Genomic DNA, 12,749 nt, shown 5'->3' with positions numbered 1-12,749 from the left:
GTTGGATTCGATTTCTGTGTCTTTTATTGAAGAGTTAAGCTGCCTGTGGATGATGCCAAGTCAGCAGGTGATTATATTATCCAGACAGACTGGTTCTAAGGGGGGCATGCCAATGTATAAAGCGGCATCTTAAACCGAAAACACTCTGTGCTCAATTGGGCAGAGATAATGGGGGGGCGCAGCCGCCTAAGTGCAGGGGTGCGTCATTGAGAACTGAAGGCGATCGCCACTCTCCGTTCTTTTCTTTTTAAGCAAGCCCCTTAAAAATCCATACATTTCTTTGTGACTTTTTCACAGGCCGTCACATCTATCGCCGTGTGGGAAGCAGGGACCCTTCCAGGATTTCCTAGTGATCCCCCGACCTCGGTTTTCCCAGAATCCTCCATGTGGGACCATGGAATCCCTTCCCGGGGGGGGGGAATGGGGCCAAGCGCTTCCATTTATAGACACAGCAAAGGACTGAGCTGTTGTTATGGATGCGTCCAAAAGAAAAAAAAAATAGCTGTCCAATATCTCAGTGATGCCTCGAGCCCTTCCTGTCCCAGTGACTTGGGCTCAGTAATTAGATTAGATCATTGTAATTCACTTTGACATCCGCACAAGCGCGGTCACGCGGGCTATCGGCTGAAAACTGGATTTGAAAAAACTAGAACAGAGTTCAGGTTTGTCTACAGATTTTTTTTTTTTTTCGGCGCTAAAAAAATAAATAAAAAAAAATAAAGAAAGAAAATTACATTTGTAAAAAAAATTATTCTAATCCTTTAATGATGGAGGTGTAAAAAAAAACCCCCATTAAAGCCTGAATGCAGCTTTGACTCTTTGGCATGTGTTAGTAAAATTGTATCATTGTAACTACATTGCATACCGGCCCTTCTATTCAATGCTAAATGTTCATATCTCCTGTTTTTATTTTTTTGTTCTTTTTTATTTTATTTTATTTTTTTAACCACTTGACCTGCGGAGGATTTACCCCCTTCATGACCAGGCCATTTTTGGATACGGCACTGCGTTACTTTAACTGACAATTGTGCTGTGTATATATATATATATATATATATATATATATAAAAAATTATAAAAAATGTAAATAAAAATGATATATAATCATTTTTTATATGCATATATAAAAATTATATATAAATATATAAAATTATAAAAAATGTAAATAAAAATTATATATATCATTTTTTTATATGCATATATAAAAATTATATATAATTTTTTTTGAAAATTTTTATAATCATTTTTAATAATTTTTTTAAGAATAATATATATAATTGAGCTATAAACAAAAAAAAAACAACAATTTTGGGGGAAAAAAACATTTTTTTTACTTTCTGCTTTAACCGCTTGCCAATGTATATTATTATAAAAAAATGTAATTAAAAATTCTTATAAAAAAATGTAATTAAAAAAGTTTTATATCTCTCTCTCTCTCATATATATATATATATATATATATATATATATATATATATATCTATATCTATATCTATCTATATATATCTATATATCTATATATATCTATATATCTATATATCTATATATATCTATATATATATATATATATCGATATATCTATATATATATCTATATATATATCGATATATCTATATCAATATATCTATATCTATATATATATATATCGATATATATATATCGATATATATATATATATATCGATATATATATATCTATCTAGATATATCTATATATATATATATATCGATATATATATATATATCTATATATATATCTATATTATATATATATATAGATATATATATATATATATCTATATATATATCTATATATATATATATAGATATATATATATATATCTATATATATATCTATATATATATATATAGATATATATATATATATATATATATCGATATATATATATATATATATATATATATATATATCTCGATATATATATATATATATATATATATATATATATATCTCGATATATATATATATCTCGATATATATATATATATATATATATATATATATATCTCGATATATATATATATATATATATCGATATATATATATATATATATATAGATATATATATATCGATATATATAGATATCGATATATATAGATATAGATATATATATCGATATATATATATCGATATATCTATATCTAGATATATCTATATCTCTATATATATAGAGAGAGACACAGACACTATTATATATATATATATATATATACACACACACATCTATATATTTAATAATATATAATTTTTTATTATACTGCGACAGGTTGGCTCGGCTGCATGAATCGCCGTACCGGTATGGCCACCTGTGATCGCTCCTCAGAGAGCCAGAACGGGGTGGGGCTGTAAACAAACAGATCCCCGTTCTGTCAGGGGAGTAAAGAGTGATCGTCTGTTCCTAGTGAAACACCTCCCCAGGAAACACGTTTAACCCCTTGATCGCCCCCCCCCCCCCCCCCCGTGTTAACCCCTTCCCTGCCAGTGCCATTTATACAGTAATCAGTGGCTATTTTTTATCTCTGATCGCTGTATAAATGTCAATGGTCTCAAAAAAAAAAAAAAATTAAATAAAGAGCAATGTCGCAGTCCCGCTAAAAATTTCTGATCACCGCCATTACTAGTAAAAAAAAAAAAAATAATAATAATAAAAATGCTATAAATGTATCCCTTATTTTCTAGACACTATTACTTTTGCGCAAACCAATCAATATACGCTTATTTTTTATTTTTTTTATTTTTTTTTAAAAACCAAAAATATATAGAAGAATACATATTGGCCTGGTTTTACATCTGCTGTCTGATTGTGTTGCAGTAAAAATGCCTAAAAAAATAAAACTAAAAAAATAAATAAAAAAAACACCACTCACTTTGTCTTTCCACTTCGCCCAGAGCAACGGTGGAGATGGGCCGGCCGCCGTTTCCTCCGCGGTAGACCTGAAGGGCATCCATGAGGTCCGCTTCCAGGGTGAATTCTGAGTCCCATTCGTAATTCTCGTCCACGGATGTATTCCTTCTTGCCGGAAAAGGAAGAATATAGGATCAATACAATGGTGATCACATTTTATTTTTTGTTTACGGGAAAATTACAATATTCCTAAAAAAATTTTAAAAGGTAAAGAAAACTTATTTAAAGAGAACCTGTGCTTTACCCTCAAAAGGGGCAAAGTTTACATTAATCCCACCCAGTACCGGGACAGGTTTGCCCAGCTTACTGCAGAATGGGTGTACCACCCTGTGCCCATTTCTAGGACTCCCTTTTGCACCGGCTGCCTATGGTTGGGCATTGAGATTGCTAGAATGTAAGCTCTAACGAGCAGGGCCCTCGGATCCCTCCTGTATTGATTTGTGTTGTAAGTGTACTGTCCGCCCCCCGTGTTGTAAAGGGCTGAGCAAACTATCAGCGCCATAACAATCCTGTATAATAATAATAATAATTTCCAAAGAGAATAAAATATAATAGAAAATAAAGCCATAGAATAGAGGAAAAAAATTAGACTAGAAAAGAATATAACAGAAAATAAAATAATAGAATATAATAGAGTAAAACAGAACAAAATAGAAGAGAAAATAAAAGAACAGAATAGACTAGAATATAATGGCAACAAATATAAAGAATATAACCATCTTCTGAAGTTCAAATTTCAAATAGAATCATTTTGAATTTGAATACATAAAGAAAATAATAGAACAGAAAAGAATAGAATAAAAACAAAAAACAAAAAAAAAACAATAGAATAGAAAGAATAAAAACCATTTCACAAAATTCTAATTGAATCAATTCGAATAGAATAGAAAAGGATAGATTAGAAAATAACACAATAGTATAGAATAGAATGGAAAGAACATAACCATCTTCCGAAATTTCGAATTTCAAATAGAATAAATTTGAATCAAAAAGAGTAGAACAGAAAATAAAATAGAATAAACAAAAAAAATGATATAATAAAAAAAAAAAAAAAAAAAAACAATTTCCCAAAATTAAAACAATCAATTCGAATTTGAATAGAATAGATTAAAATAGGAAGATGGTTATTATTCATTCTATTCAATTTTTTTCTATACTATTCTGTTAGAATCAATTCGAATTTGAATAGAATAGAAAATATTTGAATTTTGTAAAATGGTTATCTTATTTCTTTTCTATTGTTCTTTTTTATTCTATTCTCTTCTATTAGAATTTCAGAAGATGGTTCTAATCTAATCTATTATATTCTTTTTTTTATTCTAATCTATTATATTCTTATATTTCCTATACTACTGTGTTCTGTTTTTACTGTATTATATTCTTTTATTTTCTGTTATATTCTTTTCTATTCAATTACATTTTTTTTCCATTCTATTCATTTATTTTCTATTCTATTCTCTTTGGAAATTCAAAAACGATTCAAATTTTAAAACTATTCGAAATGAAACAAATTTTTTCGTTCTGCACATGCCTAGGTGTGTGTTTGTTGTGCCAGCTGAGGTTGGTGGAAAGTGGGCATTTGGGGAGCACTGCGTGTTAGCAGCGCAGACCTGAAGCCACGGCCCACTGGTTTTCGAGCCACAGATCTCCAGCATGCTGTGAGGAGGTGCCCCCTTCATGAATGTGCCAGGGGCAGCTGTCCCTCTTGCCCACCCCCTTGTCCCGGGTCTGATTTCACCTAGTCAGCAGCATAAAATTTACCCTTCTGCTTTCTTATTCCGTTATTATGTTGTACATCGGGGGGTCTCAAACCGGTGCCCCCCTCAGGTGTTGCGTAACTACAAGTCCCATGAGGCATTGCAAGGCCGACCGTTACAAGCATGGCTCCCACAGGCAGAGGCATGATGGGACTTGTAGTTTTGCACCAGCTGGAGGGCCGCCAGTTTGAGACTCCTGTTGTACATTTTAGATTGGCCACTAGAGGGAGCTCTATAAGCAATCACTGAGCCTCAACCCAACAACTCAACATAATGGCCACATGTGCAGTGCATTGTTTTTACAGTGTCGGTCTTAAAGGGGACAGTTTAGAATGGAGAGTGGATAAGGCTAGTTGCTCTCCAGAACATAATAAAAGACCAAAATGGGAAGAAAATAAGAGAAGTTCATTATTAGCATTTACATGCACTTTAAGGATAGGTTTTATGTGTTCACAATATGCTCGGCACGCTGATCCCTAATGCGACTCTGTGCTTCACTTCCAGTCTTGGTGCAACGAGCCAATACGTTTGTTTCAATGTCAATATTGAAACTATACTCGGAAAGAAGGATTAAAAACACACATTTGATAAAATTATTTGAATCTCATTTACATATGTATCCAAATAATTTTAAAAAGTCAATAGATTCAGTTTAGTGGATTTGTAAATATAGGCAACCATCTGGAGTTCCTGGAAAACACATGGCATCTTCCCAGACTCACTCAGATCTGGAAAGCACTTGACCTCAAAATAAATATGTATTTACAAGCTGCGGTTGCGGCATCAACTGACTCCCCGTGACCTCTGGGCAACGCTGAGCTTCTCAGACATTACATAAACATTGGCTGAAGGGTCCCTCAAAAGACCTTGGTTTACCCAAACACTGCTTGGCCTGGATCACCTCCTGGCTCTTCCATGCACATGCTAGCCCCTGAGGATCTGCAATCTCCTGTAATGATGGGATTTTCCTAAACCATGGTGGAGCATTGATCCCACTCAGAAGGTCCCTTATCTTTCCGAGTTGGCCATCAATAGCCAAGTTCCTGTTGGAAAGTTCAGCCAATCTGCAGTTTAACGGTACTGAGGACGATTTCATACTTGTTTCCCAATGTGGGTTTAGACATGCAGGTAAGGGCCAACCTTGGCAATACATTGAAAAGCAGAAGGCTTCTGAGATCTGACCATCATGGTTTACCAATGTGGGTTGAGACATGAAGGCAAGAACCATGCTTGGCAATCGATTGAAAAGCAAAAGGCTGCTGAGATTGGACCAGTGGAAAAACCAGCAGTTCTTCCATCATTATTTCCCAATGTGGGTTGAGACATGCAGGCAAGAACCGTGCTTGGAAATCCAATGAAAAGCAAACGGCTAATGAGATGGGACCAATGGAAAACCAAAAGTTCTTCCATCGTTTGCCTATGTGGTATGAGGCATGCAGGCAAGAACCATGCTTGGAAATCCATTGAAAAGCAAACGGCTAATGACATTGGGCCAATGGAAAACCAGCAGTTCTTCCATCATTATTTCCCAATGTGGGTTGAGACATGCAGGCAAGAACCATGCTTGGAAATCCATTGAAAAGCAAACGGCTAATGACATTGGGCCAATGGAAAACCAGCAGTTCTTCCATCATAGTTTACCTATGTGGGTTGAGACATGAAGGCAAGAACCATACTTGGCAATCGATTGAAAAGCAAAAGGCTCCCGAGATTAGACCAGTGGGAAAACCAGCAGTTCTTCCATCATTATTTCCCAATGTGGGTTGAGACATGCAGGCAAGAACTGTGCTTGGAAATCCATTGAAAAGCAAAAGGCTAATGAAATTGGACCAATGGAAAACCAGAAGTCCTTCCATGGTTTTTTCCCAATGTGGGTTGAGACATACAAGCAAGAACTGTGCTTGGAAATCTGTTGAGAAGCAGTAGGCTCCTAAGATTGGACCAATGGAAAACCAGCAGTTTTTCCCAATGTGGGTTGAGACATGCAGGCAAGAACCATGCTTGGAAATCCATCGAAAAGCAGAAGGCTAATGGGATGAGGCCAATGGAAAACCAGAAGTTCTTCCATCGTTTGCCTATGTGGTATGAGGCATGCAGGCAAGAACCATGCTTGGAAATCCATTGAAAAGCAAACGGCTAATGACATTGGGCCAATGGAAAACCAGTAGTTCTTCCATCATAGTTTACCTATGCGGGTTGAGACATGAAGGCAAGAACCATACTTGGCAATCGATTGAAAAGCAAAAGGCTCCCGAGATTGGACCAGTGGAAAAACCAGCAGTTCTTCCATCATTATTTCCCAATGTGGGTTGAGACATGCAGGCAAGAACCATGCTTGGAAATCCAATGAAAAGCAAACGGCTAATGAGATGGGACCAATGGAAAACCAGAAGTTCTTCCATCGTTTGCCTATGTGGTATGAGGCATGCAGGCAAGAACCATGCTTGGAAATCCATTGAAAAGCAAAAGGCTAATGACATTGGGCCAATGGAAAACCAGCAGTTCTTCCATCATAGTTTACCTATGTGGGTTGAGACATGAAGGGAAGAACCATACTTGGCAATCGATTGAAAAGCAAAAGGCTCCCGAGATTGGACCAGTGGAAAAACCAGCAGTTCTTCCATCATTATTTCCCAATGTGGGTTGAGACATGCAGGCAAGAACCGTGCTTGGAAATCCATTGAAAAGCAAAAGGCTAATGAGATTGGACCAATGGAAAACCAGAAGTCCTTCCATCGTTTTTTACCAATGTGGGTTGAGACATACAAGCAAGAACTGTGCTTGGAAATCTGTTGAGAAGCAGTAGGCTCCTAAGATTGGACCAATGGAAAACCAGCAGTTTTTCCCAATGTGGGTTGAGACATGCAGGCAAGAACCATGCTTGGAAATCCATCGAAAAGCAGAAGGCTAATGGGATGAGGCCAATGGAAAACCAGCAGTTCTTCCATCATTGTTTCTCTTGAGACATGCAGGCAAGAACCATGCTTGGCAATCCATTGAAAAACAGAAAGCTCCTGAGATTGGACCAATGGGAAACCAGCAGTTCATTCATCATTGTTTCCCAATGTCGGTTCAATGGGAAACCAGCAGTTCTTTCATCATGGTTTCCCAATGTCGGTTGAGACATTAAGGCAAGAACCATGGTTGGAAACTCATCGAAAAAAAAAGCAAAAGGCTAATGAGATGGGATCAATGGAAACGCAGCAGTTGTTCCATCAAGAACTTCCCAAAAGCAGACAAGAGGTTTGCCATTAGCTGTATTCGCTTGAATAATCTCTTCTGTAGGCACTCAGATCCAGGTTTCTCAATAGGCTTTAACTTTTCAGGCTATGGGGCTAATCCTTGCCCTTTACAGATAATCCTTTCACGTTTACTAGCCCTCTGATAAAAAAAAAAAAAAAAAAAGCTTAATATCCTACGTAAACGTTCTCGTTGGACAAGGGGATCAGTAGGTGATGCTTAGCTCCAGACAACAGGACTTAGCAACTTTGTCAAACCAGCCAAGATAGTAATACTACCAAAGTTGGATTTAAAGTGTATTAATAGAACAGTTGTTTTTAAGTATGAATGATCAAACACTCCGTCAATGATGTCCCATTTCCTTTCACATCCTGTCTCAAAAGACACAACAGGACGTTAATTGTCACAAGAACAGGTGTCCCCACTGGAAGACTTCCCCTCACCTGCTGTACTGGCAACTCGTAAAATTTAGAATTTCCCATCTTTCTGCAAAAAACTGTCACCAGAACAGGGGTTCCTACATTTTTATCTAAACCAAAACAAGTGAACGGCGTCAAAACCACAGAAAACAATAACAATTTGGGTCTTGGGTGAAGACACCAAGGATCTCCTCTTGGAGACTATATCGTTTTCAGTGACTGCCTACCAACAGAACTCTGTCCGTTGACCTTCACTGAAATACGAGTGGAACAGCAAAGAGGATCCAGTGTGCTTTACTGACAAGTAGGACGTAGAATTTTGAACGTACATGTAAAATTGCAAACAATTAAAAATAAAGAACCAATTCGAAACCCACTGGTAGAATTCACCCACTGGTACTGATTCATCTAACATCATAATCTCTTCATTTCCTGTCCTGTAGACAAAACAAAAAGTTAGAGTAACATCTCTCCAAAGTGAAGGAAATGCCTTCTGATCAAGCTGTCACAGAAAAAAAGATTTCCCCTCAATTCCTGTTCTGGTGACAACTCAAATTTTAAACATTTTTCCCTCCCTGTCCGTCATGGTGACAGTGGTCATCAGGTCAACTAGAGAGAGAAAATCTCATGCTTACTTACACTTGGAAGGTAAGTAGGATGGAGCTTCCAGCATCCCGTAAATGCAAGTTTGAAGGCGAGTTTAAAGATGCTTATTGAAAGTAGCAGCAAGTATATCCAGTTAACACATTTCGGAGAAACAGAGGTGTGCTTGCATCCAATGCTGCCTCTGCAAGCACAGCTGACACCCAGACATCTATCCATCTGATCTTTGTGTTATAGACACACCTGTTTGAGATCCTTCCTCATCCATTAGCATGCAGTAACAGCCCTGAAGAAGGGAGAGTCTCTATTCCCTCCAAAAGCATTGGCTTGATTTACTTGTTGGTACTTTCAATAAACGTCATTAAACTCGCCTTCAAACTTGCATTCACTGGATCCTGGGCGCTCCTTTCTACTTACCTTCCAAGTCGATGTGCGGAAACGACCTTAAGGCTGTACCCAGAGGTAGCAGCCCAAGCCCTACTAGGGCTCACCGTCATCACCCACCCATGACCAGTGACTGATCGAGTCATTCCAGTGTGATCTCTAACCCCAAAGAGTTTTTCTTACACAGAAAACGAGAAAAACCCACAAAAGTTTGGAACCTCTATCTATTCGGTCTAAACCCAAAAATAAAAAGGTTTTAGCTTTAGATACTGTAAGAAAATCTATTTAACACACTTTTTAGACATTTTAATCAGGGTATATGATGGTCACCCACCTATTGCTTATAGTGGCCAACAAGGAGTCCTTTCTGTGCCGATAATCCTCTGCACTGGAGCCCTGGGACCCCCCTCCGCTGTACCAGCTAGATGTTTCACCCAACGGTGAATTGAGGTAGCTGCCCCCCACAGACTGAGCCAATGAGGGGGGCCTGAGAAAGGAGACACTCCCTCTGCCGCTGCTCTGACTGGTGAGACTGCTCCGCATCACCTTCTCGGAGCCATGCAGAAAGAGAGATTTGTCTAGTGGCGGCCTCTGCTTTTCCAAGGCCAGAAAGTCCGTGAACACCGAGAGTGGCTGGTCCTTTAGAGGATAATGATAGTGAGGTGGGATATGCTGTTCTAATCTGTGGTCCATGGGGATGTGTCCATGACCCCAGTGTGCTCTCTGCCCAGCTTTGAAACGCTCAGCGTTCTCAGGAGGTTGAGACCACAGTAGACTTCCAGGCAGGACGGCTTTTGCAGGTCCCAAGTTGGGCTCAGGGGGTTTTAGAAAGGATTTGACAGGCACAGACTGCTCTTGGTTACAGTTTACATACTCAAGAGCCAACAGTTTTTGAGGAGCGCACGGGGAATCTTCTTTACGACTCCCACTAGTTCCATCAACGCTCATCAATGTCCGATCATCCAGATGGTTGTTGTTTGGACTCTCCTTTTCCTCAGCCTCCAAAGAGCTGAGCTCTGATGTCCTTGTTTGGGACTCGTCCTCCACTGGCCAGTCTCCATCTACGCTCATCTCTTTAAAGAACGGTAGACTAAGATACTGGAGGATGCCACTTTGAGTGGACAGGCTATGCCTAAGTTGGCTTCCTTGGTCACTAAGTCCAAGAGGTTTCTGCAAGAGTAACGAAGGTGCTCTAACTACTGTGCTCAAGGAAGAAAAACAGTCATGTTCGGATTCCCGAAGAGTTGAAATAGTTCTTTCTAAATCTCCATCTATTTGAGCCGAATCGCTACAGCGTGCCTCCTCCACCTGGCTGTATGGCAGAGGGACGGAAGATGTGACGGGACTAATATCCGATATCCGGAAGGGTTTGGCTTCTTCCAACGGACTACTGCTGCATCCAAAATATCTCCCTTGGCGATACCCAGAATCTCTTGCTTCCTTACGGGCCTGGCCAGTGGCCTTTGGTCTCAACTTTACTTCATCTCGCCAAGACTCTGAAACTCTCTCTGGTAACGGACAAACCTGCAAGTATGTTTTGACCTGTGAACACTGGCTGAGATCCGATGAGTCCCTGGCATTGAATTCCGGATAGAGGTCTGTCTCAGTCACGTACGGAAAGCCTCTGATGCTGCTCCTCTTTGGTCGCGTCTCCGTCTCTACCACGAAACGTCCATCAGGTCCGCGACTTATACGCTCCAACGGCATACAATCTCCAATATGGCTCTCGTAAATGGTGTACTTGCCACTGGTGCTACTTCCGTGGCTGACGCCTAGGTTGTTTACTGTCCTCTCTCCCAAGTGCAGAGACTTCCGGAAGCTTTCATATGGAGATACGTGAAGCTTGAGCCTCAAGAGACTGTCGGGGCTGCTAGAACCATTAGAATTTCTGAGAAAGGAGGGGGAAAAAAAAAAAAAAAAAAAGCTATGTAAACATATTTAGAAGTAACAAAAATAGTTTAAATACAGAAGAACAAAATTTTGCCAAATCCTGATGATTCCTGCAACTCTAGATGTCGGAAACAGATAATGTTACAAATATGAACTTAAGCTGAATGACTAAATAATTTAAGTTGTGCCGTAAGTCACATGTTTTCATATTTTATTCACAATTTGGAAGGAAAATTTTCCGAAAAGTATGGGCTAGAACAGAACAGTCTTGTAGCACAACGCTTTTCCATGGCCAACCACCTAAAGAGATAACTTGATGTGACCTCTTTTCAACAAGGAATGTAGAGTAAGGGTTTTAAATTCTTCAAAACTATGGCTTTCCAAATTACCGCATTCCTACCATAAATCATTTTTCAAGTCTGTGTGATCATGGCAAAAAATGTATGACTATGGGAGGACATGAAATTGTATAGAGGCCATAAGCAACCACAACACGTCTACCTCAAGCCGAGACCTTTGAGCCGATTGGTGGTTAAAAGCCAGAGACATGGAGCCAAGACAATTCATGTTAAAAGCTACGGACAGACTGCATGAAATGAACAGACAGGAAGTGACGGTATGAGCATGAAGACACTTACTGTGAAGGAGTAGCGTTCTTGGGTTGGGAGAAGACCATTGGTGCATCTGGAAGGTTATGAGAACACAACAGGGATCAGATGAGGAGAAAAAACTCGAGCCAATGTGACCTTAGCTAAGTGACCCTACATATTGTCAACATGTATCTAAGCCACAGATTTCACCAAAAAAACTATTTGTGACTGTTAACAAGCCATGCTGGACAAGTTCAGGATGCAAAAAAAAAATAAAAAATAATTGGCTTTCAAAATGTAGGGCATGGTTTTTGAAGCTCAGTTTCCATCACTAATTTTGTAAGACTAGACATGACCAGACCACTAATGCTTTGACAACAAAATTTGGGTTGGCCAGCACCTTAAGACTAACCAACTACGGCACCATGGCTGCCATAACTAATCACACCCTCAAATAATTTTATTTATCTTTGTTTTTTTATGCAACATAGATTTGTTTTCGTCAATGCATGTTGGATTATGCCTTTTCGTGACTCAAGCTCATGTTTTGGTTATCAAATGAGAAGGGCACGGCTTCTGCAAATAGTTTTTTATTTAAAAAAAAAAATGCTCCATGAATGTTCTTCCATGAATGCTCAGATTGCTGTACAGCTGCCAAGGAAATGTATTATGCAACATTATCTGTTCTCCAACAGAAGAGCAGCCTGGTCAGCTTGGCTGGAAGAAACGGTCATCAGAAGACCTCCGTGAGCATTCAAAGTAGAACAATAGGCAAAACCTTTTTTTTTTCCCCCATTTTGGATAGAGTAAAGGAGAGCGTGTTAACCCCTGTAAGGTTCATTTTTGCCATCTTTGTCCAGTTGGGGAGATTTACCTTCACTTCCTGTCCCATAACCAAACAAGAAGAGAGAATAAATCCCTGCAAATTAGGGGAACCTC

The 12,749-nt window shown here is 38.6% G+C and overlaps 1 protein-coding gene across 1 annotated transcript in view; it reads right to left on the bottom strand.

The window, feature by feature from the left end:
- The window catches only part of IGSF9 (immunoglobulin superfamily member 9), a 145,988-nt gene that overhangs the window by 11,084 nt on the left and 122,155 nt on the right, over positions 1-12,749 (bottom strand). The window contains 3 exon segments of the mRNA XM_077464122.1: positions 2,890-3,032; positions 9,665-11,218; positions 11,859-11,904. Of these exon segments, the coding sequence (XP_077320248.1) occupies positions 2,890-3,032; positions 9,665-11,218; positions 11,859-11,904 (1,743 nt within the window).

Source organism: Lithobates pipiens, unplaced genomic scaffold (genome assembly GCF_037356315.1).
Source record: "Lithobates pipiens isolate NorthernLeopardFrog02 unplaced genomic scaffold, aLitPip1_a1.2 Scaffold_30, whole genome shotgun sequence".
NCBI lineage: Eukaryota > Metazoa > Chordata > Amphibia > Anura > Ranidae > Lithobates > Lithobates pipiens.
Note: the sequence above shows the minus strand (reverse complement) of the source record. Positions and strands in the feature narration are given on the sequence as shown.